At 43.2% G+C, this 27,484-nt stretch overlaps 1 protein-coding gene across 1 annotated transcript in view; it reads left to right on the forward strand.

Moving 5' to 3' along the window:
* The window catches only part of timm50 (translocase of inner mitochondrial membrane 50 homolog (S. cerevisiae)), a 155,105-nt gene that overhangs the window by 51,583 nt on the left and 76,038 nt on the right, over positions 1 to 27,484 (forward strand). Inside the window, exon 3 of the mRNA XM_073029385.1 lies at positions 13,099 to 13,120. Within this exon, the coding sequence (XP_072885486.1) occupies positions 13,099 to 13,120 (22 nt within the window). The remainder of the gene's footprint in view (positions 1 to 13,098; positions 13,121 to 27,484) is intronic.

A 27,484-nucleotide genomic window follows, 5' to 3' on the forward strand; every position in this document is an offset into this window, starting at 1 on the left:
TGTGTTTCTCCTTCCCCTCCCCCCCCACATTTTAAATCTACTGCTTTTTTTTCCAGTCCTGCTGAAGAGTTTGGGCTTGTAACGTTGACTGTACTCTTTCCATAGATGCTGCCTGGCCTGCTGAGTTCCTCCAACATTTTGTAGATGATGGAATAGATGACTTTGTTACCAAGTTTGCAGATGCTACAAAGATTGGTGGAGGGGTTGGGTAGTGTTGAGGAAACAGGCTGCAGAAGGACTTGGACAGATTAGGAGAATGGGCAAGAAAGTGGCAAATGAAATACAGTGTCGGAAAATGCATGTGCTAGAAGAAATAAATGTGCAGACTGTTTTCTAAATGGTGAGAATGTCCAAAAATTTGAGATGCAAAGGGACTTGGGAGTCCTTACGCAGAACACCCTAAAGGTTAATTTGCAGGTTGAGTCAGTGGTAAGGAAGGCCAATGCCATGTTAGCATTCATTTCAAGAGGTCTAGACTATAAGAGCAGGGACGTGATGCTGAGGTTTTATAAGACACTGGTGAGGCCTCACTCTGAGTATTGTGAACAGTTTTGGGCTCCTTATCTAAGAAGAGATGTGTTGATACTGGAGAGTGTTCAGAGGAGGTTCACAGGGATGATTCCAGGAATAAAAGGGTTATCAAATGAAGAATGTTTGATGGCTCTGGGCTTGTACTTGCTGGAATTTAGAAGGATGATGGGGGGATCTCATTGAAACCTTTTGAATGTTGAAATGCCTAGACAGAGTAGATGCAAAAAAGGATGTTTGCCATGATGGGGGAGTCTAGGACAATAGGGCACAGCCTCAGGATAGAGGGGCGTCCATTTAAAACAGAGATGCGGAAAACCTTCTTTTGGCAAAGGGTGGTGAATTTGTTACCGCAGACAGTTTTGGAGGCCAGGTTGTTGGGGTGTATTTAAGGCAAAGATTGACAGGTTCTTAAACACAAAGTACACTGCGGATGCTGTGGTCAAATCAACACGTACAAACACACTGGAGGAACTCAGCAGGTCGGGCAGCATCCGTCCTCTGGTTTTTCACCTGGCACCTTCCACCCTGCCCCCACCTTCTTTATAGGGTCCCTGCCCCCTCCTCCTTCAGTCCTGTCAAAGGGTCTTGGCCCAAAACGTTGACTGTTCATTTTAACGGATGCTGCCCGACCTGCTGAGTTCATCCAGTTTGATAATTTCTTGATTTGACCATGGCATCAAAAGTTGTGGAGAAGAGGCTGGGAGTGGGGCTGAGGAGGGGAGAAAAAGGGATCAGCCATGATTGAATGGTGCAGTAGACTTGATGGGCCAAGTGACCTAATTCTGCTCCTACGTCTTATGGTTTTATGGTTTTCTTTGTTTTGTGGCTGCCTGTAAGGAGACAAATCTCAAAAGTTGTATCATGTTTACGAACTTTGATAATAAATGTACTTTGAACTTTGAACATCCCACTCTGAACTACCTGTCTGTGGTTTCCAACACTGTTCTAACTACGCCCAATTTAAGCTTGAGCAAAAGCATTTAATCTTGTATCAGGGCAACTTGCATCTTTTGGAACTTAACACTTGCAATTTCTGTACAGAAATGGCTACAGTTTATCTTCTGTTACAGTAACACATAAACAACCTGATCTGCTGGACAGTTCCAGTGTTCTTTTGGTTTCAGTTTACCATAATATTTTTTCCTTGAAGATAATGGTACTAACATATCCCGTTTGTTTAATTTCTCTATTAAACCTCACCCATTAATTAATCCATCAAACAGCTGGCTCTGCTAATAGCATGCCACCATGTCAATTTTAGTTACGCCCTATATCCTGGTCATCCATTCCCAACCTCTGCCATTTAAAACTAACTTGTTTTCTCATTCTTCCAGCTCCAATAAAGAGCCTTGGACCCGAAACTTTAACTTTTTCACTTTTTGATAGATTTTCCCTAATGTTTACAACATTTTCTGTAATTTCTATATTTTAGCAGGTGTGGTTCTTTGCAGAGATAGACACATAAATATGAAGGGAATGGAGGCATGTAGATGATACACAGGAAGAGGGGGAGCATCTTGTGTAAATTGGCATCACGATCAGCACAACATCATCGGCCAAGTGGCCTGCCCAGTGCTGTATGCTTCATGTTCAATATATAATTGGAACAAGAACATTTCTGCTCTTACACTCAAGTTCTTGAATGGCCTCCCTGTTTGCTTATTTAAAATTAATGTTAATTTTCAGTGATTCTTATGCAAGGATTTCCCCCCACCCCGCCCCCACCAGATCTCTCTGAATATTGAAATACCTGTCCTGAGTAGCACATGATTAGGAGGATTGGCTTGTCACCGAACATTCGTATTAAACTTATGTGCACTGAATGCACAGTAATATAAGAAGCTCCAGAGCGTAGTGGATTTAGCCCGGTAGGTCATGAGCGCATCCCTCCTCACCATTGGTACTATTTACAGGAAGGGCTTCCTCAAGGGGACAATATCCATCATCAAAGCTACCCACTCTCCAGGCCATGCCATCTTCTCACAGTTGCCTGAAGTTCCACATCACCACAGCTACCTGCCTTCAAGCATTCAATTCTTGAAGAAACTGTCACAACCCTGATCACTGCAGCTAGACAGCACTGTGATCACTTTGCACTAAATTTTTATTCTAATTTTATTCTTTCTTCTAAAAAAAAGTTGTGTATAGTGCATCTTTAATTTATGTTCTTATTGTGAATGCTGCTTATATGATGCTGTGTGCCTGTGATGTTGCTAGGCTCTGTCTGTGCCCCTCTAAAGCAGGGGTTCCCAAGCTTTTTTTATGTGACCGACCAATGCAATTAAACAAGGGGTCTGTGGACCCCAGGTTGGGAACCCTTGCTGTAAAGCCTCTCTGTCTCCTCACAGCCTGTTTCCATTCAGCTTTATATTATCTGGTCTTTTAATAAATCGGGAAAAATTTAAGACTATTTTATTGGAGACACATAATAAAAATGGAAATGGGAATAATTCGGTTCATCAAAAGAATGGAGAGAAAAGACCAAGTGATTGGTAACAGTACATGAACTTGAAATTCAAAGCTACAGTTTTCCCCAATGGAATAACTGATAAAGTTGCAAGAAATGAATCTACATTGATCTGATTGGATCTGTGGTCTCTTGACTAATTTTAGCAATGATTTTGCAGTGGGTCTTGATGTTTCTGCAGTTGAGAAGACAAAGAATCTTAATGCTTTCCCTGATTATCTTGTGACCCCACTGGGAAGTGTACAAACTGGAACATAGAGCAATTTGTATCTTCCTTTCAAATCTGTCTGATGTTTAGACTGGCATGCTACAATATTTAATGGCTTGTGTGAGGTTATTTAGCTGGTAATATCCAATATGTTCTGGAGAAGAAAGAAAATACCTTTTTTGTATTTCAATATATTTCTGCCTAGGTAATGTAATATAAATATAACATTACAGTAATGGGTTTGCTTTTATGTTATCTCTCTACTTACGATCTTTTGTGCATTTTCACACATGCACACAATTCAGAATTAGATGCCATGCTCAGCATTATATAAATAGCAATTTTTACAAGTAATTTAGACCATTGAAGATAACAAATGACACAGTGCTATATTGAACTGAGCTGAACTGAATAAGCCTAGACTGATTCGATTTGTGGCTTGGTGTCTTATATTCTATTTTTATCTCTTCCTGTTTCTGTGATTTGTTTTTTTTTGCGCGTTGGGGGCTTTGATGTTTTTCTTTGAGCGGGTTCTATAGTTTTCTTTGTTTTGTGGGTGTTTGGGAAGACGAATCTCAGGTTGCGTATTGCATATTTACCTTGACAATAAATGTACTGTACATTTCCTCTGCAACACACACAAAATGCTAGAGGATCTCAGTAGGCCAGGAAGCGTCAACATTTTGGGCTGAAACCCTTCAGTGAGTCCTGCTGAAGGGTCTCAGCCCACAACTTCGATTGTACTCTTTTCCATAGATGCTGCCTGGCCTGCTGAGTGTGTGCTGCCTGGATTTCCAGTATCTGCAGATTTTCTCTTGTTTCTCATTTCCTCTGCTTTTTTCTCTCTTGTTTCCCCGCCCTCCCTCTGTACTTGAGCCTGATTTGAGCACTGACCAAAGTCTTTTAACAATTATGTGTGAGGTTGTCCTTCTTAATGACTTGCAAGTTTCCTTTGTACATGGTGCATTTTATAGCAGCTCCATAGTACAAGTAACTGTGAGAATCTTTACATTTTGAGTCTCCCTGGGAAACTCCTTGTTTCTTCAGTCTCATTCTAACACTTTGAAAATGAATCATTGAAGAGCACTCCTTACAAAGTAATGTGGTGTTGAAGCACACTCCTTACAAAGTAATGTGAACTCATCCCTCTACTTTGAACCTGCATTTGTTGATCTAGTAAAGGATGCCTTGCTTAAGATATGCATAGGCATTGTATCAAAGTTTCCCATAACATGAAATTATGAAAGATAACTCTCACCTTTTGAGACAAGGTTTCTTATTAGATCCTTCTATAGGCTTCAAAATTTTAAATTTCTGAAGTAACTGGCAGTTTCTCAGCCCTAATTTTTTTTCTTTGCTGATTCACTTTCACCATGGTTCACCCATAATCTAAAGTATGCATGCTTTGTGTGACAATATTAGTAACTGGTGGCAGGCTTTTCTTGCCTGGCTTTCATGAAGGAATGGCCTCTTGTATCGGCCCTTTGATAAGCATGTGTGAAGGTCCCATTCTGATATGTTTTACCTCTTCTCTCCTGCCCATCACCTTCCCTTGGGTCCCCTCGTCCTTCCCTTTCTCCTAAGGTCCACTTTCCTCTCCTATCAGATTCCTTCTTCTCCAGCCCTTGTCTTTCCCACCCACCTGGCTTCACCCATCACCTTACAGCTGGCTTCCTTCCTTTTTATTCTGCCATCTTCCCCCTTCCTTCTCAGTCCTGATGAGGGACTTCAGCCCAAAACGTCAACTGTCTTATTTATTTCCATAGACGCTGCCTGACCTGCTTAGTTCCTCCAACATTTTGTGTGTGTTGCTCTGGATTTCCAGCATCTGCAGACTTTTATCATGTTTATGCAAAGAAACCTGGCTCTCTGTCTATTCTCTCCTTCCTAGTCTTTAATTTCCACTCCTTCTGCAGTTCCGCCAAGATTGATTCTTACTCGTGAAATAGTTTTCTATCACACCATTGTAAAGTGTACTCCTTATTATAGTGAAGTGAGAACTCCTCCCTCCCCCCCCCCCACAATTCTCCCTTTATCAGCACCCCTTCAGCAGCAAGGTATCCTAATTACCATGATACTGGTACAACTCAATTCTTTTAAATATAAGAGCCTAATATGGTGCTTGAATTACTCCAGAACTGAGTTAATCAGGAGTCTTGAGAAAACTTTGAAGGTAGTGTGGAAATACAAAATCATGCTATCCCTTGATTTAAAATATCTGTGTTTGCTTTCTTCCCATTGGTTCTATTCTTTTGATGTTAGTAGTATCTTGACTGAGAAAACAGCTAATCTGACAATTCTTTGTGAGGTTAATGAAAGAATGTCCACGTTGGTGAGGTATCACTGTTGAATTGTGTTCCACCATGAATCATAATCCTCATGCCGTCGTACATTAGATGTATGTTTGTGTATCTAACCCAAGGGTGTCAAACTCATTTTAGGTTACGGGCCGGAATGAGCAAAATGCAGCTTCATGCGGGCCGGATCAGTCGGATGCGTGCGAACGCAGCTTTCGTTGCCTCTGTTTTTTCAGCCTGCTCTCATGTGTCTCAGTCTCTGCTATAACTACAAAGTGTTTCACTTTACAAATTCTGTTTCTTATGAAGAAGACTGCCGAATAAACACTAAAAACCCTGAAAACCTGGATAGATAGATAGATAGATAGATACTTTATTCATCCCCATGGGGAAATTCAACTTTTTTTTCCAATGTCCCATACACTTGTTGTAGCAAAACTAATTACATACAATACTTAACTCAGTAAAAAATATGATATTCATCTAAATCACTATCTCAAAAAGCATTAATAATAGCTTTTAAAAAGTTCTTAAGTCCTGGCGGTAGAATTGTAAAGCCTAATGGCATTGGGGAGTATTGACCTCTTCATCCTGTCTGAGGAGCATTGCATCGATAGTAACCTGTCGCTGAAACTGCTTCTCTGTCTCTGGATGGTGCTATGTAGAGGATGTTCAGAGTTATCCATAATTGACCGTAGCCTACTCAGCGCCCTTCGCTCAGCTACCGATGTTAAACTCTCGAGTACTTTGCCCACGACAGAGCCCGCCTTCCTTACCAGCTTATTAAGATGTGAGGCGTCCCTCTTCTTAATGCTTCCTCCCCAACACGCCACCACAAAGAAGAGGGCGCTCTCCACAACTGACCTATAGAACATGTTCAGCATCTCACTACAGACATTGAATGACGCCAACCTTCTTAGGAAGTACAGTCGACTCTGTGCCTTCTTGCACAAGGCATCTGTGTTGGCAGTCCAGTCTAGCTTCTCGTCTAACTGTACTCCCAGATACTTGTAGGTCTTAACCTGCTCCACACATTCTCCATTAATGATCACTGGCTCCATATGAGGCCTAGATCTCCTAAAGTCCACCACCATCTCCTTGGTCTTGGTGATATTGTGGCGCAGGTAGTTTGAGTTGCACCATATCACAAAGTCCTGTATCAGTTTCCTATACTCCTCCTCCTGTCCATTCCTGACACACCCCACTATGGCCGTGTCATCAGCGAACTTCTGCACATGGCAGGACTCCGAGTTATATTGGAAGTCTGATGTGTACAGGGTGAACAGGACCGGAGAGAGTACCTGAATAAACTCAGCATTAGCCATATCATACGCCATAGGCGCTTTGATTACTGGGGCCAGCTTTAATAGGAATTAGATATTATCTCGCGGGCCAAAGATAATTCCACCGCGGGCCGGATTTGGCCCGCGGGCCTTGAGTTTGACATATATGATCTAACCTTTAGTGCTGTTACTCAAGTGCTGCTTTGTAGAACAGGGGCTCCGTTATGCTTCACAGATATTTACCGTAATGATCATGAGCTTTGAACCAGCTTGAGAATGGCTGCAAAGCTCGAAGTTCCGTTAGACTGACAGGACCACAAAAACATGATGTAGCTGTAAGGGACAGTGTGGTCTATCACAAACCAGCCAGTAATCATGAGCTCAAGTCAAGCGACTAGTGAAGTTTATTGTCACTACATACATGTATAAATGTACATAACCATATAATGTATATAGAATCAAGACAAAGCTTCTTTGAACCAGGGTGTAACGTAGTACACGTAACACACATAACAAACTTAATACGGTAGGGATAAAATCACACATAAATAACAGTCAGGATGAAGAACAGTTTTTTCTCCCAGGCCATTAGGCTTCTGAACTCCAGGCCACATCGTACTCAAAGTGTCACTGGTTAATCTGTTCCGTATCTTACAATATTTAATGCACTTTAGTTTGTTATTTATGTGTAATTCATCTGTAGATTTTAACCTTGCCTTCATAAGTTATTGTGTGTTATATGCGTTACGTGTTTTACACCTGATTTGGAGAAACATCTCATTATTATATGAATTATATAATTATATACGTTATATACATGTGTGCAGTTAAATGACAATAAATTTCACTTGACTTGAGTTGGCACTTGCTTGAAGAAGCATTTCCTTTATTTTGAATATGGTGCGGTTTCACCTATTATATGGTGAAGCTTGTGACACCTAACATACTTCATGTAGATATTTAGAACTATTGTGGAATGGGTGCTTTCAGAATTTTCATTCATTCCCCACATTATGACATCCTATGATGCTGTATGTGATAATATTTAATAATAAATATGATTAAATACTTCTGAGTGTTTCTAAGCAATAAAGTTGGTGGTTTCCTACTGTTGCCAGTCAAGAATCAACTACATATATCATTAGATGTTGTTTACTTATGGAATTCTAGTGAATGACGCTAAAGATTTTCACAGAATTTTGCACCACATATCTAATTTAACTATTTTATGTACATATATACACACACCCACACACTTACTGTAATTCAGTTTTATTTCTCTATTATTATATATTGTATCATTCCCACAAAGACAACAAATTTCATGACATATGCTGGTGATATTAATATTGATTCAGAAAATGCCACAGGTTATGGTACTGAAGAAGGCTGTGTGCCTATTGCATCCAAACCAGCTGTACATAAGGACAATTCAACCATTCCCACTTCAACACCCTCTTACAACAGCTTGCCAGATTCTTTCCTCTTTCCTCTTTAGATACTTGTAACATATGAATGCTACAATTGAAATTGTTTTTTAAACTATTCCTGGTGGTGCAGTTTATAGAGCATTACCTCTCATATAATGTAGAAAATAAGAACGTAAGATTTAAGACCATAAGCTGTAGGAGCAGAATTGGGCCATTTGCCCCATCGAGTCTGATCCGCCATTTCATTATGTCTGACCCAATTTTCCTCTCAGACCCAATCTCTTGCTTTCATCCTGTATCATTCATGGTCTGACCAATCAAGAATCTCTGCCTTAAATATACATAAAGACTTGCTCTCCACAGTTGCCTATGAAAATGAATTCCACAGATTCACCACTCTGGCTAAAGAAATTCCTCCTCGTTTCAGTTCTAAAAGGACACCCCTCTTATTCTGAGGCTGTGTCCTCTGGTCTTAGACTCACTCGCCATAGGAAACATCCTCCCCACATCCACTCTATCAAGGCCTTTCACCATTCTATAGGTTTCAATGAGGTCACCCCTCATTCTTCTGAATCCTAGTGAATGCAGGCCCAGAGCCATCACTCTTCATATGACAAGCTATGAACCTCCTTTGAAACCTCATTTTTGTGAACCTCCTTAGAAACCTCTCCAGTTTTAGCGCATCCTTTCTAAGATAAGGGGCCCAAGACTGCTCACAATACTCCCAAGTGAGAGGCCTCACCAGTGCTTTCTTAAGTTTCAACGTTACATCCTTGCTTTTATATTCTAGTCCTCTTGAAATGAATGCTAACATTACATTTGCCTTCCTCACCACAGACTCAACCTGCAAATTAACCATAAGGGAATCCTGGACAAGGACTGTCAATCACTTTCCGCTTCAATTTTTGTATTTTCTCCATCCTAATCTGTCTAAGTCCTCTGTAGCCTCTCTACTTCCTGAAAACTACCTGCACTCCACCTATCTTCATATTGTCTGCAAACTTTGTAACAAAACCATCAAATCCATCATCCAAATCATTGATATATAATGTAAAAAGAATCGGTCCTAACACAGACCCCTGTGGAATACCACTGGTCACTGGCACTCCCACTCTTTCCCTTCGGCCATTCAGCCACTAACCAGAGCATTAACTGGAGTAGTGGACTATTTGACTCCTTGTATCTGCACCAGTCAATGAGATAGTTTATCTCAATCACAAACAAAGGAAATCCAAGCAACATACACAAAATGCTGGAGGAACTCAGCCCGAATGGTCTTGGCCCGAAACATCGACTGTACTCTTTTCCAAAGATGATGCCTGACCTACTGAGTTCCTCCAGCATTTTGTATGTGTTGCTTTGTTTACCTCAATGCCACTTTTCTGCACCAATCCCATATCCAGTTTGGGTGATGAATTTTATGTAATTATAGTATTGAAGGTGGAGCTGCAGTCAATAAACAGTGGACTAACAGAGGTGAGTCCTCTGCTCCAGAGGTGAGTGCAGGACCAGGGAGACAGTGTCTGCTGTAGAGCTGTTTCGATGTTGACTGGGAGGCTGGAGTTCTGACCAAACTCTCAAAGCATTTTGTGATAGTGGATGTTTGAGCCACTGGGCAGTAGTCATTAAGGCACGTTATCTTGTTTTATCTTGATAGTAATTTTCTCATAGCAGGTGGGAATCTCAGATTGAAACAGGAAGGGATTAAAAATGTCTGCAAATGTCCCTGCCAGCTGATCTTTCATACACATGAATTTCCAGGAACCACTGAATTTCTTTGAGCCATAACAGAAGCTGCCTTACTGATTTTTTCGACTTTTATAGTCAGAGAATTATCACTCCATCTCAATGACTGGAATGATTAACAATGCATCTGTGTTGAATTAAGGATGACAATTGCTGGAAGAATTATTCCAAAAAATGATTCAACATGCTCTCTCTTGATAAAGCGTTTTCAGACTATACTTGCCATAAATCCACACACAGTTCCAAAATGCAAACACAAGGAAATCTGCAGATGCTGGAAATTCAGTCAACACACACAAAATGTTGGTGGAACGCAGCAGGCTGAAATATCGACTGTACTTATTCCTATGGATGCTGCCTGGCCTGCTGCGTTCCACCAGCATTTTGTGTGTGTTGTTCCACACAGTTCTGTGGTTTTCACCATAACTGTTAGTCTGTCTCTGGCAGATATTTTTGAATAATGCTGCTTATTTGATAATTACACTTCTGTAAACCCATGACAACTGTTTCTTGGTTTAGAAAATTACACCATTTGCAATAATAAGAGTTGGAGGCCATCTGGCTATTCAAAATCATATTGCTGTTCATTCAGTAAGATCTTGGTTGAATCCTGTATCAATTCCATTTTCATACCATGCAGTTACAAAGAAGGCACAACAGTGGCTATATTTCATAAGAAGTTTGAGGAGATTTGTTGTGTCACCAAAGACACTTGCAAATTTCTGCAGGTGTACCATGGAGAGCATTCTAACTGGCTGTATCACCATCTGGTATGAGTTGGGGGGGCATTGCACAGGATCAAAATGAGCTGCAGAGAGTTGTGAACTCAGTCAGCTCTGTCATGGGCTCTAGCCCCTCCAGCATCCAGGACATCTTCAAGGAGCAGTACCTCAAAAAGGATCCCCATCACCCAGGATGTGCTCCCTTCTCATTGCTACCATCGGATAGGAGTCTGAAGACACACACTCAACGATTTAAGAAAAGCTTCTTCCTGTCTGTGTGGCGTGTGGCCAAGTGGTTAAGGCATTGGACTAGCAATCTGAAGGTCGTGATTTTGAGCCCCAGCTGAGGCTGCTTGTTATAGCAAGACACTTAACCACACATTGCTCCAGTCTACTCACCTGAAAATGGGTACCGGCAAAATGCTGGGGATTAACCTTGTGATAGACTGGCATCCTATCCGGGGGGAGTCTCGTACTCTCAGTCACTGCATGCCACAGAAACCGGCATAAGCACTGGCTAATGAGCCTATAAGGCTCAGGACAGACTTTAACTTTAACTTTTTCTTCCTGTCCCCCATCCAGTTTCTGAATGGATATTGAACCCATGAACACAAACTCAGTATTTTTCTCTCTCTTTTTTGCACTACTTATTAAATTTATCTTTTATATATATACCGTAATTTGCAGTTTTTCCATTATTATGTATTGCAATGTACAGCTGTTGCATAACAACAGATTTCACAACATATGGCAGTGATATTAAATCTGATTCTGATCATTTGTTCCTTGTGTGGCATCTTATTGAATGAATGCCTTCTGAAATATGAAATATATTCAATCCTTGGCTCCTTATCCACCCATCTGGCAGAACCTTCAGGTGTTAATAGATTTGCTAAATACCATTTCCCTTGCTGAGTTTCTCCAGCATTTTGTATGTGTTTCTCTTCCTTAAGCTTGTATTGACTATGAATGATTATAAATTTCTTTAATAATACAAAGCTATTTTCTCTATTGCAAGAGATGAACAGTTGAGTTCTATTTTCTGCCTGCAAATTCACAGGGTGGTTTAAAAATCTTACAACATCTTAGTATGTTCATTTCCAGAAAATGATTCCAGAATGAAATGTTTGTCATATGGGGAGCATTTGATGGCCCTTGAGCCTCTACTCACTGGAATTCAGAAGAATGAGGGGGTGATCTCATTGAAACGTATGAAACTTTGAGAAACCTCTGTAGAGTGGATGTGGAGAGGATGTTTCCTGTGGTGGGACCAGAGGACACAGCCTCAGATTAGAGAGGTCTCCAATTAGAATTCCAATTAGCGATGAAGAGGAATTTCTTTAGCCAGAGAGTGGTGAATCTGTGGAATTCTTTGCCACAAGCAGCTGTGGAAGGCAAATCTTTATGTATATTTAAGGCAGTGGTTAATAGATTCTTGATTAGTCAGGGCATGAAGCGTTACGGGGAGAAGGTGGGAGATTGGGGCTGAGAGGGAAATGGATCAGCCATGATGTAATGGTGGAGCAGACTCGATGGGCCAAATGGCTTAATTCTCCTATATCTTATGATCTTGTGTCAGGTCAATTATTTGCTTACTTTAGAGCCTTGATATCCAAGTATTTGTGATATGTTTTGTTTTCTGCAATCAAGATTGAAGTAGTGTATTTGTCTAATACCTTCACCAACTTCCTTACTGTCTGCATGAATTCTTATCTCTGCCTCTGAGGCTCCCGTTTCTAATTAATTATCATTACTTCTAAGTTTTAGGCTTTTAAATTATAGTACAGCTGCTGATGGTTTGGCGACTGCCTAATGCATGAAGTCATGCAAACCAGTGTGCAAAATGAAAGGTGCCATTTAACTTTTGTCTGTGCTGTGATAGCTAATTTTATCCACAACTATAAGTGGACCACAATTGATCCAGGGCTTGCGGGAGGGATTGATAAAATCAGTAATATTCTTGCCTCTTGATTGTAATTCGGTGTTTGCCTTTTTTTCGCTGGTGGGCAAAGACGAGTTTGGGCTTGGCAGTCATGCCCACAAATAGCCGTGGGCAGTCAGTGTTTAAAACAAAGAACATCCACTTGTATGAGTAGTTTGTAAACCTAACAAGAGCCAAAGCCTTCAGGATAAAACGGGATATGGGAATAAATATGTGGATTGACTTCTACTGCCTGCTGCTAATAAAGTCTCCGCTTAACAGCAGATCAGACTCCAGCTACAGTGTGGGTGTTGACGGTGATTTGGGAACCAGCTGCTTCCCCAACCATTGACAGATGTGTTTGAATATTCATATGTTTGGAGATTAATTTCTATCTTAATTGGGAGAATGGGTTTGTGGTGTAGCGTGCTCTCAACCTGCTGGTAAACGGCCTGCATAAACTGATCACTTCTTTCGTTTTTTTTCTCTACAGATTCCAGATGAATTTGATAATGGTGAGTAAAATCAATTTGGAATTGTTTACACTGCTGGGCTCAGCTTGGTATTGGCATGTAGAAGCAAGTTTCATTTTCCTAAGTGGCACAATCTGAGCAAATTGTCCTTTTTTATTATTTAATAAATATTGAAAATGTTACTTCTGATCACAGATGGTCCCCTCTGATAAAGTGGGATTTATATATAAAGAAATTGGGACTCCTTGTGTCCTGTGTTTAAAGTTCTAAACTTTGCAAAATGAACAGTTTGCAGAATATAGTTATGGACCTAGAAATGTGAGATAAAAAGTGTTCTGTGAGCTCAGGAGAGAATGTGACCTTCTGTCTAAAGTTTTTGCTCCTTGTAACTTTACGGGTCTAATTCCCTAAGTAACTGTCTGCTTCAATGCTATTCCTAGTCTTTGGAGTAATGTGGGGACTAAACTGTCTTTCCACGTGCTCAATTTTAACAAGACAATAAACTTTCAGAGTTATAGGCACGACTTCAGGGGACAACTTATCAATCTGATATTGAAGTTTTAAAGTTGTATTTATCACTGAGAAAGCTAGCTTAATCATTTGATGAAAGAATTGGAATTTAGAACAAAAGTGTGTTATTGCAGATTTTGGCCAGGGGTAACGTTGGTTTTAGCTTCCATACTCTGGGAAAGAGAAATGTTCTTTGAAATTATTCATGGCAAAGTATTTTTTTATTAATTTATTGTTTGCAAGTTCATGCTTGATTGATCTCAAGAAAATAGTGAAGATATTTTCACGTTGTTTTGGAATTGTAGGATGTATATCCAACAATATATAGTGATACATCTCCAAGCCATTATGCAACACCCATATATCCTTTCCAGTCCTGATGAAGGGTCTCGGCTCAAAATGTTGACTGTTTACTCGTTTCCATAGATGCTGTCTGACCTGTTGAGTTCTTCTAGTGTTTTGTGTGTGTTGCAATCCCATATGCCTGCAGTGTTTGCCCCCTCCTAATTGTATTGGCTACTTCTACAATTGATGTGATCAGAATAGCCTCAATGTGTTACTGCCATCTACCCTGTACCCTGGATACGATGGTGATGGAGTGAATGTTATGGATGTATAATGGTTGATCAGGCTATGTGCCTTATCCTAGTTGGTGTCAATCTTTTTGATTCTTGTAGGAGTGCGTTCACCCAGGCAAGTGGAGGTATTCCAAAGGCTTTGAAAAAGTTGGGTCACTAGCCATGCGTAACTCATCAGCTCTTGCAATCACAGCAGTTGGTTGGGTAAAATTGCCATTCAGTAGAGATCACCCTAGTATAATGATGTTGGGAAACTAAGCAACAAAAATGTTATAGAATTTATAGCGTAGCAGTTAGAGCAATGCTATTACAGCTTGGGGTGTTCTGGAGTTTGCTGTTCAATTTGGGTACCATTTTGTAAGGAGTCTCTGTATGTCCTCCCCATGGAATATGTGGGCTTTCCCTGAATGTTATGGTTTCCTCCCAGAGTCCAAATATGTACCGGATAGGTTATATGGTCATTGTAAATTTACCCATGATTAGGTTGGGGTTAATTGTTGTGGGGCTGCTGGGATGGTGTACTTTGAAGGGCCAGAAAGACCTATTCCACTAAATAATATAAATAAGTAATTAGACTGTCGTGGTTTGTGATTAGTCTTTCTGTTGTTGGAGATGGTCTTTGGGCAACCTTAATGACAACTTGGCAGTGTAGATCAAGTTCTGGGCAACATTCCTTTTCAACATATGCCTGTTGAAGAAGCTTATTGGACAAAGTGCTAGAGTATGTTCTTTGGGACTATATCTTCAACATAAAAGAGGTGTCAAGAAAATAAATCCATTGTCAGGGAAGTATGTGGAATGCAGAATGCTGCTTGTAACACTGATTTATGAGGAAAGGGATTTATGTTTTTTTCTGATCTGTGTACATAACTCATTTCTGGTTGTCAAGTATTGCCACTTAGCATTGAAGTATTTTTGAGAATTGTATTTTGAGACTTGATCGACTGGTTTTTATAAATGTAGAAACCCTATTTAAAATCTAAATAAGCCTGATGCATTTTGGAAACAAGACCTGTGGACCGATGAAATTAAAATAGAACTTTATTGGCCGCAATGAGCAAAGGTATATTTGGAGAAAAAGGGTTTGGAATTTCATGAAAAGAACACCTCTCCAACTGTTAAGCACGGGAGTGGATCGATCATGCTTTGAGCTTGTGTTGCAGCCAGTGGCACGGAAAACATTTTACTGGTAGAGGGAAGAATGAATTCAATTAAATACCAGCAAATTCTGGAAGCAAACATCATGCTGTCTGTAAAAACGCTGAAGATGAAAAGAGGATGGCTTCAAAATCCACAATGGACTACCCCAAGAGGAGCAAGCTGAAGGTTTTTCCATGGCCCTCACAGTCCCCCGACCTAAACATCATTGAAAATCTGTGGATAGACCTTAAAAATGCAGTGCATGCAAGACAGCCCAAGAATCTCACAGAGCTAGAAGCCTTTTTCAAGGAAGAATGGGCGAAAATCCCCCAAACAAGAATTGAAAGACTCTTAGCTGGCTACAGAAAGCATTTGCAAGCTGTGATACTTGCCAAAGGAGGTGTTACTAAGTACTGACCATGCAGGGTGCCCAAACTTTTGCTTTGGGCCCTTTTCCTTTCCTGTTACTTTGAAACTGTAAAAGATGGAAATAAAAAAGTAATCTTGCTTAAAATATTAAAGAAATGTGTCATCTTTAACTTCATGCCTTTTGGAAATCAGGTAATCTTTTACTCGCTTAGCTATTCACATTAACAGAAATTTTGACTAGGGGTGCCCAAACTTTTGCATGCCACTGTAACTACATTGAAGTGTGCATCATATTCCAATTCATGTGTAGTCTTAATTAACTTTTTGGAGAGTAGTAAATCTGTGGAATGCTCTGCCACAGACTATGGTGGAGGCCAAGTCCGTGGGTATATTTAGGGCAGAAGTTGACTGTTTCTGATTCGTTAAGGCATCAAAGGATATGGTGAGAAGGTTTTGGCCCAAAACGTTGACTTTACTCTTTTCCATAGATGCTGCTTAACCTGCTGAGTTCCTCCAGCATTTTGTCAATCCCCCTTGCTGTGGACCACTTCTACAAAGAAGGGATCCGTATGCTCCACAACCGCTGGACTAAGTGTGTACATATAGGAGGGGAGTATGTTGAAAAATAAATGTGCTAGGTTTTCTAAAATTGACTCCTTCTACCTTAGGCCACGATCTTATCAATCACTGCTCGTATTATAGTTAGACATTCATTCAGTTAGTTAGTTAGAGAGACAGCCGGAATAGGCCCTTCCTGCTTTTCAAGTCACACCGCCCAGCAATTCCTGATTTAACCCTAACCTAATCAGAGGACAATTTAAAATGACCAATTGATCTACTAGCCAATACGTCATTGGAGTGTGGAAAGAAATCGGAGCACCCGGAGAAAGCCTACACCTTCGACAGGGAGGATGTACAGTTTCCTTACATATGACATAGGAGTTGAATTCCGAACACCAATGCCTGAGCTGAAATAAGACCATGAGACATAGGAGCTGAATTAGGCCATTCAGCCCATCGAGTCTGTGTTGCTTGTGTAACCCTCAGGTTCAGCCAGCATACGTTTGTCTAAGAGAAGACTGCCTCTGGTCCAGCCAAACTGAGAAATCTCATTTGTGTGAATGCTACGTGATGTGTTACCTGGTTACAAATTGGAACTGCAAAATATCAGACAGTACACCATATGCAATCAAATGATTGAACTTTATAAATCTTAATCTGACTAGAGGGTTAGTAAAGAAAATAAAAAGAAAAAGGGCCAATTTTAATGAAACAGTCTAATGTGCACGTTGGAGTTCACGGTTCCATCCATTCGTTCCCCATCGACCTCCTCCGAGCGTCACTGACCTTCAGACCCTCGCTCTAAATCCACTCCGTCTGGCGGTCTACCAACCCTCTCCACTCATGTCATCTCTCTTCATCTTTCGCCAACAAAAGACCGCAAAATCCCTGCTGTCAGACCCACAAGAAAAAACAACGTGCTTCTCGTTGGATGGTGCTCATTCCAAACCCCCCATTATCTCTAGTCATAACCCAAACATTGCAGCTACAGAGAAACTATTACATTAGCAGTGAAACCTTACAGAATGTTATACTTGGATTACCAACATCTACAGATTTTATCTTTGTTTTATGTTTCCCAGAGACCCAGTCTTGTGTTCAGAATTGGATATCTGTAGTGAATCTGCAGAATGTCTTTTTAATAATTAAATTGCAATTATGTGGCAGCCGAAGAACAATTACAGACTCGGGCCCTTTCCATTCTGGAGGCTCAGTTTTTCTAACATTTTATAGAGCAATATAATCAGCTAGTGCCTATGTTATGTAGACAGGACAATTTTTTTGTTTCTTTACACTAGTGGTTGCCAACCCGTCGATCGCAATCGACTGGTCGATCTGTGAGACTTTCCCAGTAGATACCGAAAAAAAAGAAAAATAAATACACAAATACTGTTGAGAGATTGTTTCCAGGTTGCGGGGTTTTAGTTCCGTTCTTTCTGCCCAGTGCACATGCGTGTAGCTCCCCCGCCACACACTACACAGTGTACTTCAGTGGTCCCAAACCATCGGGCTACGAGGAGACGATATGAGTTAGCTGCACCTTTCCTCATTCCCTGTCATGCCCACTGTTGAACTTGAACCCATGCGAGGCCATCAGTCGCCTAAATGCAGTGATACCCTTGCACCAGGGATCACTGGTTGGCCTCGGGTGGCCGGCGGGAAGTGCCGTTGCTACCGGCCTGGAGCGCAGACAGATGGGCGCTGCCTCTGAACCTGTTTAGCACACCAAATGTTCGTGGGGAACCCGGTGCTAAAATTTTCGCAGATGACCTAATTCAGGCTCAGGGTTTCAGACCTCGCTGCAATCTACTGAATGTCATCCCTCAAGTCAAACTTTTGTTGGCTGATAGATCCTACGAGGGGGGAGGCGGGCGTGCGTCCTGTCGCACTCGCTCGGTCGGTCGCTCTCTCTCTCTCTGGACTGCGACTGCCGCGGCCCCGGCACCTCTGGTCCTTACCTTGTCCTCTCACCCCACCTATGACCAGCCACACTTGGCCAAGGTGGCAGGCAGGTGGGAGGCTGGAGTTTGGGCCCGGAGGCTGTCTAATGAGACAATGAAGCCCTCAAAACTTCTTCGGCACCTTGAGTCCAAGCAGCCCGCACTTAAAGACAAACCTGTTGAGTTTTTTTCCAGCGGAAAAAACATGAACAAGCGAGACAGAAGCTAAGTGCTGAGAGCCACAAAAACTAAATTGCGGAATAGACTGGACATAAGGTACCTGCTTCAAGTATGGTTGTATTCCTGTCATGTTTAACACCCCCCCCCCCCCCCCCCCCCTTCGGCCGGTCCACAGGAATTGTCAATATTAAGCTGGTCCGTGGTGCAAGAAAGGGTGGGTACCCCTGGTGTACATACATTATTTCTACTTCTGGGTTGCTGGGTTTTACTTCCGGTCTTTTCTGCCCTGGTGCGCATGCGTGTAACTAATTGATCTGGGGTCGATCTTGCCTTTCACTAAGGCCAAGGTAAGGGATCTTGGACTTAAAAAGATTGGTGACCACTAATTTACACCCATTAATTATTTTCTCTTAATCTGCACATTGTTGGCAATTTATTCAATTGTGCAGGCAAGTTCTTCCACAATACTTGGAGCTCAAATGGAGAATGATTCTCCTTTCAGCAGATCAGTTTGGCATCAAATAATTTGAAACAGATTGAAAATTAACCTTTGAGCATCCTGCCCTTATTGGATGTTTTCTGCAGCCAACTGAGTGAGGAGAATGGAAAGCTATCAGGGACATTTTTATGACCATAATTCAGTAATGTACTTGCATCAAATGACCTGAAAATCAACCATCAATCAGATCTACTCACATTGTACCGAGAAGATGGACACTTGAGCAACACCTTGAAATTGAGACATCAGGACAAATACTTCAGGAAGATGCATCCTTAAAGTGCAGCTTTGTGAGAGTTGCTACCTGGCCACATTTACAAAGTTGCTTCATTGTTTGAGACATAGGAGTAGAATTAAGCCACCCAGCCCATGAATCTGCTCTAACATTCTGTCTTGGCTGATTTATTATTCCTCTCAACCCTATTTTCCTGCCTTCTCCCTGTAACCTTTGACATTTTTACTAATCAAGTGGTTATCAATCTCCACTTTAAATGTTCCAAAAGACTTGGCTTCCACAACCATCTGTGGCAATGAATTCCACAGATTCACTACCCACTGAATAAAGAAATTCCTCCTCATCTCTGGCCACCAGCAGCTCATTTAAACAAACCTACATTAATCTCATTTTATTCTTCCCATATTCTTATTTATTTCTTTATCCATCCATTCTTCCCTCCCTTTCCTTTCCTCCCCTTCACTCTGAGCCACGCCAACCAGCAATCCCCCAATTTAATTGAGAAGCTGGAATAGCCTATTCTGCACTGTATCTCAGTCAATCAGTCAATCAATAAATAAATAGAAGTTAATCTCAGCCTAATCATGGGAAAATTTACATAACCAATTAACCTACAAACTGGTACGTTCTCTGGACTGGGAGAAAACCAGAGCACCTAGAGGAAACGCACGTGGTCACGGGGAGAAAGCACAAATTCTTTACAAGCAGCAGTCGTTAGTACTGTATAGCGTTGTGCTAACCACTACTCTACTGTGCTGCCCTTCCCCAGATTTTACCTAAGTTTTTGTGGCATTTGATTGGCTGTTAAACAAGTGTGTAGTCTACACCTATCCCTCAGTTAACAAACTCTGGGGACACAAAAGTAATCCTGTAATAACTACAAAAATATTTTGGGTGTGGGAAATATGAGATAAAGTGTTAATGATATGCCATGCATTGCTACCTGGCTAAATAACTGATGAGCTTCCTTGAGCTTATCCATCCGTCTGTGGTGGTGATTGTCCACCATATCTGATGACGACGGGAAACTGTGCGGGAGAGTTTTTAAAGAGTTAAGGCCATTGTACTTGGTCAGAAGTGGGACAAAAAAGTTTTGGAGAGTAAGGACACAGTGAAGCAATAGTTACAAGCTGTGAACTCGAGTGTGATTGAAGCTCTGGTGGAAAGGAACATGAGACCAGGGTTGATTTCAATTGTGTACATGATTTGGACCTAAAATTTCAAAGGTAAAGACTAGGTGAGCAAACTCAGTGCTGGTTCAGAGAATGGTGCCGTAGATGTACCCATGAATTATTTTGTGCATTAGTTGTGAAGATATTTCATATTATTGAACATGACACATCTATGAAATAACCAGTACTGTAGATATCTAGCGACCCATTTAAAAGCATCACAAAGTAATTTTCCTGTCATTATTTTGTAATTTTAATTGTCAAATTGCTGTGTAGTCTTACAGATTTTCTCAAGCCTGTCGCTGCTCAGTGATTCTATGTAGTAATTTAATTTGCTTTCTGATAGTTTGAAGTAAAAACTAAAAGTGGTGGAAATGTAGGCAAAACAAAACAAGCAGAAGTCCATGTCAGGTTATTCTTTGTTGATATTTTACAACGGGATAAAAAATATATAACAAGGAAATAGATGGATGTGGGAGTGAGGGACAGGGGAAAATAAAATAAAAGGAAAGGTCTATGATAGGATGGAAGGGAGCAGGGAATGAATGTAAAAAGCATAGAGTCTGACCACAGGGGGCAGCCACGGGCCAAGAAACAAAAGAAAACTAAACATCTGAATAATTACCAGAAATTGCTGTGCCATCTGAGAATAATCAGTTATGACCTGAAATTGTTGAACTTGGTGCACATCCAAAAGATTAAAGCACATTGTTCGTTAGAACAGTACACTCAGACCCAGCTTAACACTACGGATGCTATGTAAATCAGCACTACATGGGGTCATTATAACATTATGTGTGCCTGATTTAAAAAAAAATCAAATCTGAAATATATGATATATTATTTTATGTACACACAGTAATTCATGGAGTAACAAGCACACAAATAGGCCTAACCTGTACATCAGTGGAGCACCAATACATTGCAGCAACAGCAGAGGGACACGGTGTTGGTTACATCTCACAGGAGGGACCAGCTGTGTGGTCCTCCTCTAGCTTTGGCTTCCTCTTCAAGTAGACATCAAGATTTGACTGCGTTTTCTTAAGTTTCTTCTTATAAAGCAGTTCTTGGTATCAGGAAATCATGTCGAGAACTCCTCTCTTTGCCTTATTGCTTCGGTCCCGGTCAGGGTCATTATCGATGAACTGGTCATGATTTGTGTGATCCTGGTAATGCCAGTGCTGAGGAATTCTGGTGTTTCCTCTTCTACATCCGAGTCCTCAGATTCACCCAGGGTGAGTTGTTCTGCCAATTCTCAAAGCTGTTCATTATTAAGGCTCTCACCATGAGTAACTCTTCAACATCGCCATCATTAACATCCTCTAATCCCGCTTCACTGGCCAGTTCAACGACGTTTTGGATGACTGGTTCCGCCTGAAATCCTAGGAGTTTCACATTCATGCTAAGGCTTTTCCTAGACATCTTAGGTGTACTACCCTCACTGGAAGTTGCAAGCCATTTTCCAGACATTATAGGTGAAAAGATGGGATAAGTTGGTGAGGAAGCAAGAACGTTTACACACGCAAGGGAGGCAGAGGGTGAACTAATAGGCTGTGAGTGGCTCAGAGCCCATGTAAAGCACTCTCATTGATGATTGAAAGTTTACTGTATCACCGGCCACTCTTGAGAAGTTTTAAGTGTTGTTTAGAATGAATTTTTGTCATTTCTAAAAATTTCAATGAAGAATTGAATAACTACATTGTAACCTCAACGTGGGGTCTAAGTGCATCGGAAGGTGAAGTCGGAGTAAAGGTGGGTGGGAAATTAGAGCTTCAAGCACCCAGAGATCAAGCATACTGAACAGGCAATGCTTATGAGGAGTGTTGGATAGCTCTGGGTGTGTACTCACTGGAGCTTAGAAGAATGAAGGGGTGATCTCATTGAAACCGAATATTGAACGGCCTAGATAGAATGGATCTGAAGAGGTTGTTTCCTCTAGTGGGGGATTCGAAGACCAGAGGTTGCAGCCTCAGAAGGACATCCCTTTAGAACAGAACTGAGAAGGAATTTCTTTAGAAAGACGATGGTGAATCTGTGGAATTAATTGCCACTGGCGACTGTGGAGGTCATGTCATTGGGTGTATTTAAAGCGGAGGTTAACTGGTTCTTGCTTTGTCAGGGCGTTATAGATTATGGGAAAAAGCCAAGAGAATGGGGTTGAAAGGAATGATGGATCAGCCATGATGAAATGGTGGAGCAGACTTGATGCGCCAAATAGTCTAATACTACTCCTATGTCTTATGGTCTCATCAGCATTTAATGTCACCTGTGTCACCATTGTGGGCACCAAAGAAGTAAACTACTCTTTCAGCTGGAAACTGAATCAGAGGTGGAAGGATGGTGTAGGTGAAAGAGCAATAATGCATCTATATTCCTTTAGGGAGGTGTATTGAACCTAGCGGGGTTTGTTGGAGGTGATTGAACAGTCATTAAATGGTGAAAAAGGAAAGGAAGATACTTCTTTGTTGCTAAAGCAGTTGAGGTGGCAAAGGATATTTAGAAATATGCATCAAGGCATTGGTTAGTATGATTCTCCTTGTTAGACCTTTATACAGGGTCAGCACCTTAATCCAAACACACGCTGCCTTCAGTATAGCTGCAGGGTGGATGAGACAATTGTTGCACCTCACTGTGCATTTGCCAGATCAGTCTGGGAAAGGATGTACAATGAGTTGTTGATGTTGTGGTGCTACACAACACAGAAATCTCTGATCTGTGGGCTATTCCCTGGGATGCGTACTAACACATAGATCAATTGCTGCTCTAGTTTGCCAAACACTTGCAGTTTTTTCATCCTAAGATGTATGAAAATGAAAGCTGCTAACTAATACATTCCAAGATGTCGGAGAATGTAACTTAATTTGAGGTACTATACTTAATGCTCTGTGACCCTGAATTCAAAGTTCATTTGCTTTTCCACGTCACTGGTCTTTCCCCAATTCAGTGGATAACTATGAAAAGGGAGGCTTTACCAATCCACTTTTAGAGTCAGCTTTCATCCTGTTCCGCCATCTAATCAATCGAGTTTTTCATTCTCCCTGTTCTAAAATAGTTTGCCAGCATTCACACATCTTTATAGCCACACGTCAAAGTCATTAACACACCTTGTAAATAGAAGTCAAAGCAGTCCTTGGGACACTCCTCTCTTATCAGATTCGTTCTTCTCCAGCCCTTTGCCTCTTCCACCTGTCATCTGCAGCACCACACACAAAATGCTGGAGGAACTCAGCAGGTCAGGCAGCAGTTATGGAAAAGAGTAAGCAGTCAACATTTCAGGCCGAGACCCTTCATGTCCTGATGGAACGGTCTCATCCTGAAAAGTCGACTGTTTATTCCCCTCTATGGATGCTGTTGGCTTGCTGAGTTCCTCTAGCATTTTGTGTGTGTTGCTCTGGATTTCCAGCATCTGCCGAATCTTTTGTGTTTGGGACAGTTTCTCAGTTCCAACCACTCTGGGGAAAAAATCTCCTTTATTTCCTGCCTTCTCAGCAAGTTTTAATCCAATTTGTAACCCTTCTCTTAAAATTTCACATCTCTTATTCCTGAACAGTCTGCCCAGTGATAATTTGTCATGGGTTTTCTGAGAGTTAACATACACCGCATCTGCTACATTTACTAACCATGTTTCTCAGCACCTTAAAGAACTCAGCTTGTTAAGCATGATCTTTTCACCTGAAATTTTGCGCTCTATTTTCTTAGTTTCCAGTTTCTCTTGAATTACTGCTTCCAGAATTTGTGATTAACTTAAATCAGACCTACCATTTGTTTAATTTTGTTTTCCTTTAATGAAAATGGGTTTTCCAGGGCATATTGCAATCAAGTATTTAAATATAATTTAAAGTACCACTGCTATCAGTTCTCTTGTAGGTGCATGGATATGCCATGTCAGGTTTCATCACACTGTTGGAGCTCCTGGTGAACATCTCCTCTGTAGTGTTTCAGAAAAGGCATTTTCTGTAGTTAACTGTAAAAGGGGTTTGTAAAAAATATATGGCTTAAATTAACAGCTTTTTTTTAAACAAAATATACTTTATTTAAAAATAAAATTATATACAATAAACCATTCAATGACTTTCAATCCTTTACAACTGGTTCCATTGCGGTCTTTACATTTTCACACTTTTCGCCACCCATGAGGCACTCTGTTTTTCCATATTTACATTCCCTTGTTCAGGGGTATACACCCCAACCCTACCCCACACCTCCCGTGGGAGAAGAACCCTATACTGTGGTCCTTCCCCACCGGGCCCTTGTGGTGGCTTCACCGAGTTTGAGTGCGTCCCTCAGCACGTACTCCTGCAGCCGAGAAGGTGCCAGTCGGCAGCATTCCCCCACAGACAACTCCATGTGCTGGTAGACCATCAGGTTTCGGGCCGACCAAAGAGCGTCTTTCACCGAGTTGATGATCTGCCAGCAGCACCGGATGTTGGTCTCGGTGTGCGTCCCTGGGAGCAGCCCATAGATCAGAGAGTCCTCTGTCACGCAGCTGCTGGGGATGAACCTCGACACTGTCCTTTCCATCATCCTCCACACCTTCTCTGCGAACCCACAGTGTGCAAAGAGGTGGGTCACCGAGTCCTCCTCACTGCAGTCCTCCTGTGGGCAGAGGGGTGTGGAGACGACGTTCCGGGCGTACAGGAGGGATCGGACTGGGAGGGCCCCTCTCACCGCCAGCCAGGCGAGGTCTTGGTGCCTGTTGGTGAGGTCTGGCGATGAGGCATTTTGCCAGATGAACTGGACGGTCTGTTTAGGGAACCAACTGAGCATCCATCACATCCTTCTGCAGTGCCTGCAGGACCTTACGTGCTGACCACTGCCTGATGGCCCTGTGATCAAAGGCGTTGACGTGAAAGAACTTCTACGAAGGACAGGTATGGCGGCAACGATCAGCTGACAGGGGTGTTGTGCAGTAAAGGGGCCAGGCCCATCCTTTGTAGCCAGGGCGACAGCTAGAACCTGGGCACATAGTGGTACTTAGTGCCCACGTACCTGGGATCCACACACAACATGATGCAGCGACACACGAAGCTGGCCATTAGGGTGAGGGTGACATTGGGGACGTTTTTGCCCCAGTTGTCCAGGGGCTTGTGCATGGTGGTCCGTCTGACCTGCTTCATCTTGGATCTCCAGACGAATCTGATGACAGCTTGCCACAAGTTTTAATGATAAAAAATCTCCCTGGGACCCCAGTTCCCATACTCATCCACACTCCGAGACCCCAGTCCCCACACTCTGAGACCCCAGTCACCACACTCCTCATCCACACTCCGACACCCCAGTCACCACACTCCTCATCCACACTACGGGACCCCAGTCCCCACACTCCTCATCCACACTCCGAGACTCCAGTCACCACACTCCGGGACCCCAGTCCCCACACTCCTCATCCACACTCCGAGACCACAGTCCCCACACTCCTCATCCACACTCCGAGACCCCAGTCCCCACTCCTCATCCACACTCCGACACCCCAGTCACCACACTCCTCATCCACACTCCGGGACCCCAGTTCCCACACTCTTCATCCACACTCCGGGACCCCAGTCCCCACACTCTTCATCCACACTCCGGGACACCAGTCCCCACACTCCTCATCCACACTCCGGGACCCCAGTTCCCACACTCCTCATCCACACTCCGGGACCCCAGTCCCCACACTCCTCATCCACACTCCGGGACCCCAGTCCCCACACTCCGGGACCCCAATTCCCACACTCCTCAACCACACTCCGGGACCCCAGTTCCCACACTCCGGGACCCCAGTCCCCACACTCCTCATCCACACTCTTGAGACCCCAGTCCCCACACTCCTCATCCACACTCTTGAGACCCCAGTCCCCACACTCCTCATCCACACTCCGGGATCCCAGTTCCCACACTCCTCATCCACACTCTTGAGACCCCAGTCCCCACACTCCTCATCCACACTCCGGGATCCCAGTTCCCACACTCCTCAACCACACTCCAGGACCCCAGTCCCCACACCCTTCATCCACACTCCGGGACCCCAGTGCCCACACTCCTCATCCACACTCCGGGACCCCAGTTCCCACACTCCTCATCCACACTCCGGGACGTCAGTCCCCACACTCCTCATCCACACTCCGGGACCCCAGTCACCACACTCCTCATCCACACTCCGGGACCCCAGTCCCCACACTCCTCATCCACACTCCGGGACCCCAGTTCCCACACTTCTCATCCACACTCCGGGACCCCAGTCACCACACTCCTCATCCACACTCCGAGACCCCAGTCCCCACACTCCTCATCCACACTCCGGGACCCCAGTTCCCACACTCCGGGACCCCAGTCCCCACACTCCTCATCCACACTCCGGGACTCCAGTTCCCACACTACTCTTCCACACTCGGGAACCCCAGTCCCCACACTCCTCATCCACACTCCGGGACCCCAGTCCCCACACTCCTCATCCACACTCCGAGACCCCAGTTTCCACACTCCGAGACCCCAGTTTCCACACTTCGAGACCCCAGTTTCCACACTCCGAGATGCCAGTTCCCAAACTCCTCATCCACACTCCAGAACCCCAGTTCCCACACTCCGGGACCCCAGTTCCCACACTCCCGAGACCCCAGTCCCCACACTCCTCATCCACACTCCGGGACCCCAGTTCCCATACTCCGAGACCCCAGTTCCCACACTCCGAGACCCCAGTCCCCACACTCCGAGACCCCAGTTTCCACACTCCGGGACCCCAGTTCCCACACTCCGAGACCCCAGTCCCCACACTCCTCATCCACACTCTGAGACCCCAGTCCCCACACTCCTCATCCACACTCCGAGAGCCCAGTCACCACACTCCTCATCCACACTACGGGACACCAGTCCCCACACTCCTCATCCACACTCCGGGACCCCAGTTCCCACACTCCTCATCCACACTCCGGGACGCCAGTCCCCACACTCCTCATCCACACTCCGGGACCCCAGTCCCCACACTCCGGGACCCCAATTCCCACACTCCTCAACCACACTCCGGGACCCCAGTTCCCACACTCTTCATCCACACTCCGGGACGCCAGTCCCCACACTCCTCATCCACACTCCGGGACCCCAGTCCCCACACTCCGGGACCCCAATTCCCACACTCCTCAACCACACTCCGGGACCCCATTCATCCACACTCCAGGACCCCAGTCCCCACACTCTTCATCCACACTCCGGGACACCAGTCCCCACACTCCTCATCCACACTCCG

Source organism: Hemitrygon akajei, chromosome 25 (assembly GCF_048418815.1).
Source record: "Hemitrygon akajei chromosome 25, sHemAka1.3, whole genome shotgun sequence".
NCBI lineage: Eukaryota > Metazoa > Chordata > Chondrichthyes > Myliobatiformes > Dasyatidae > Hemitrygon > Hemitrygon akajei.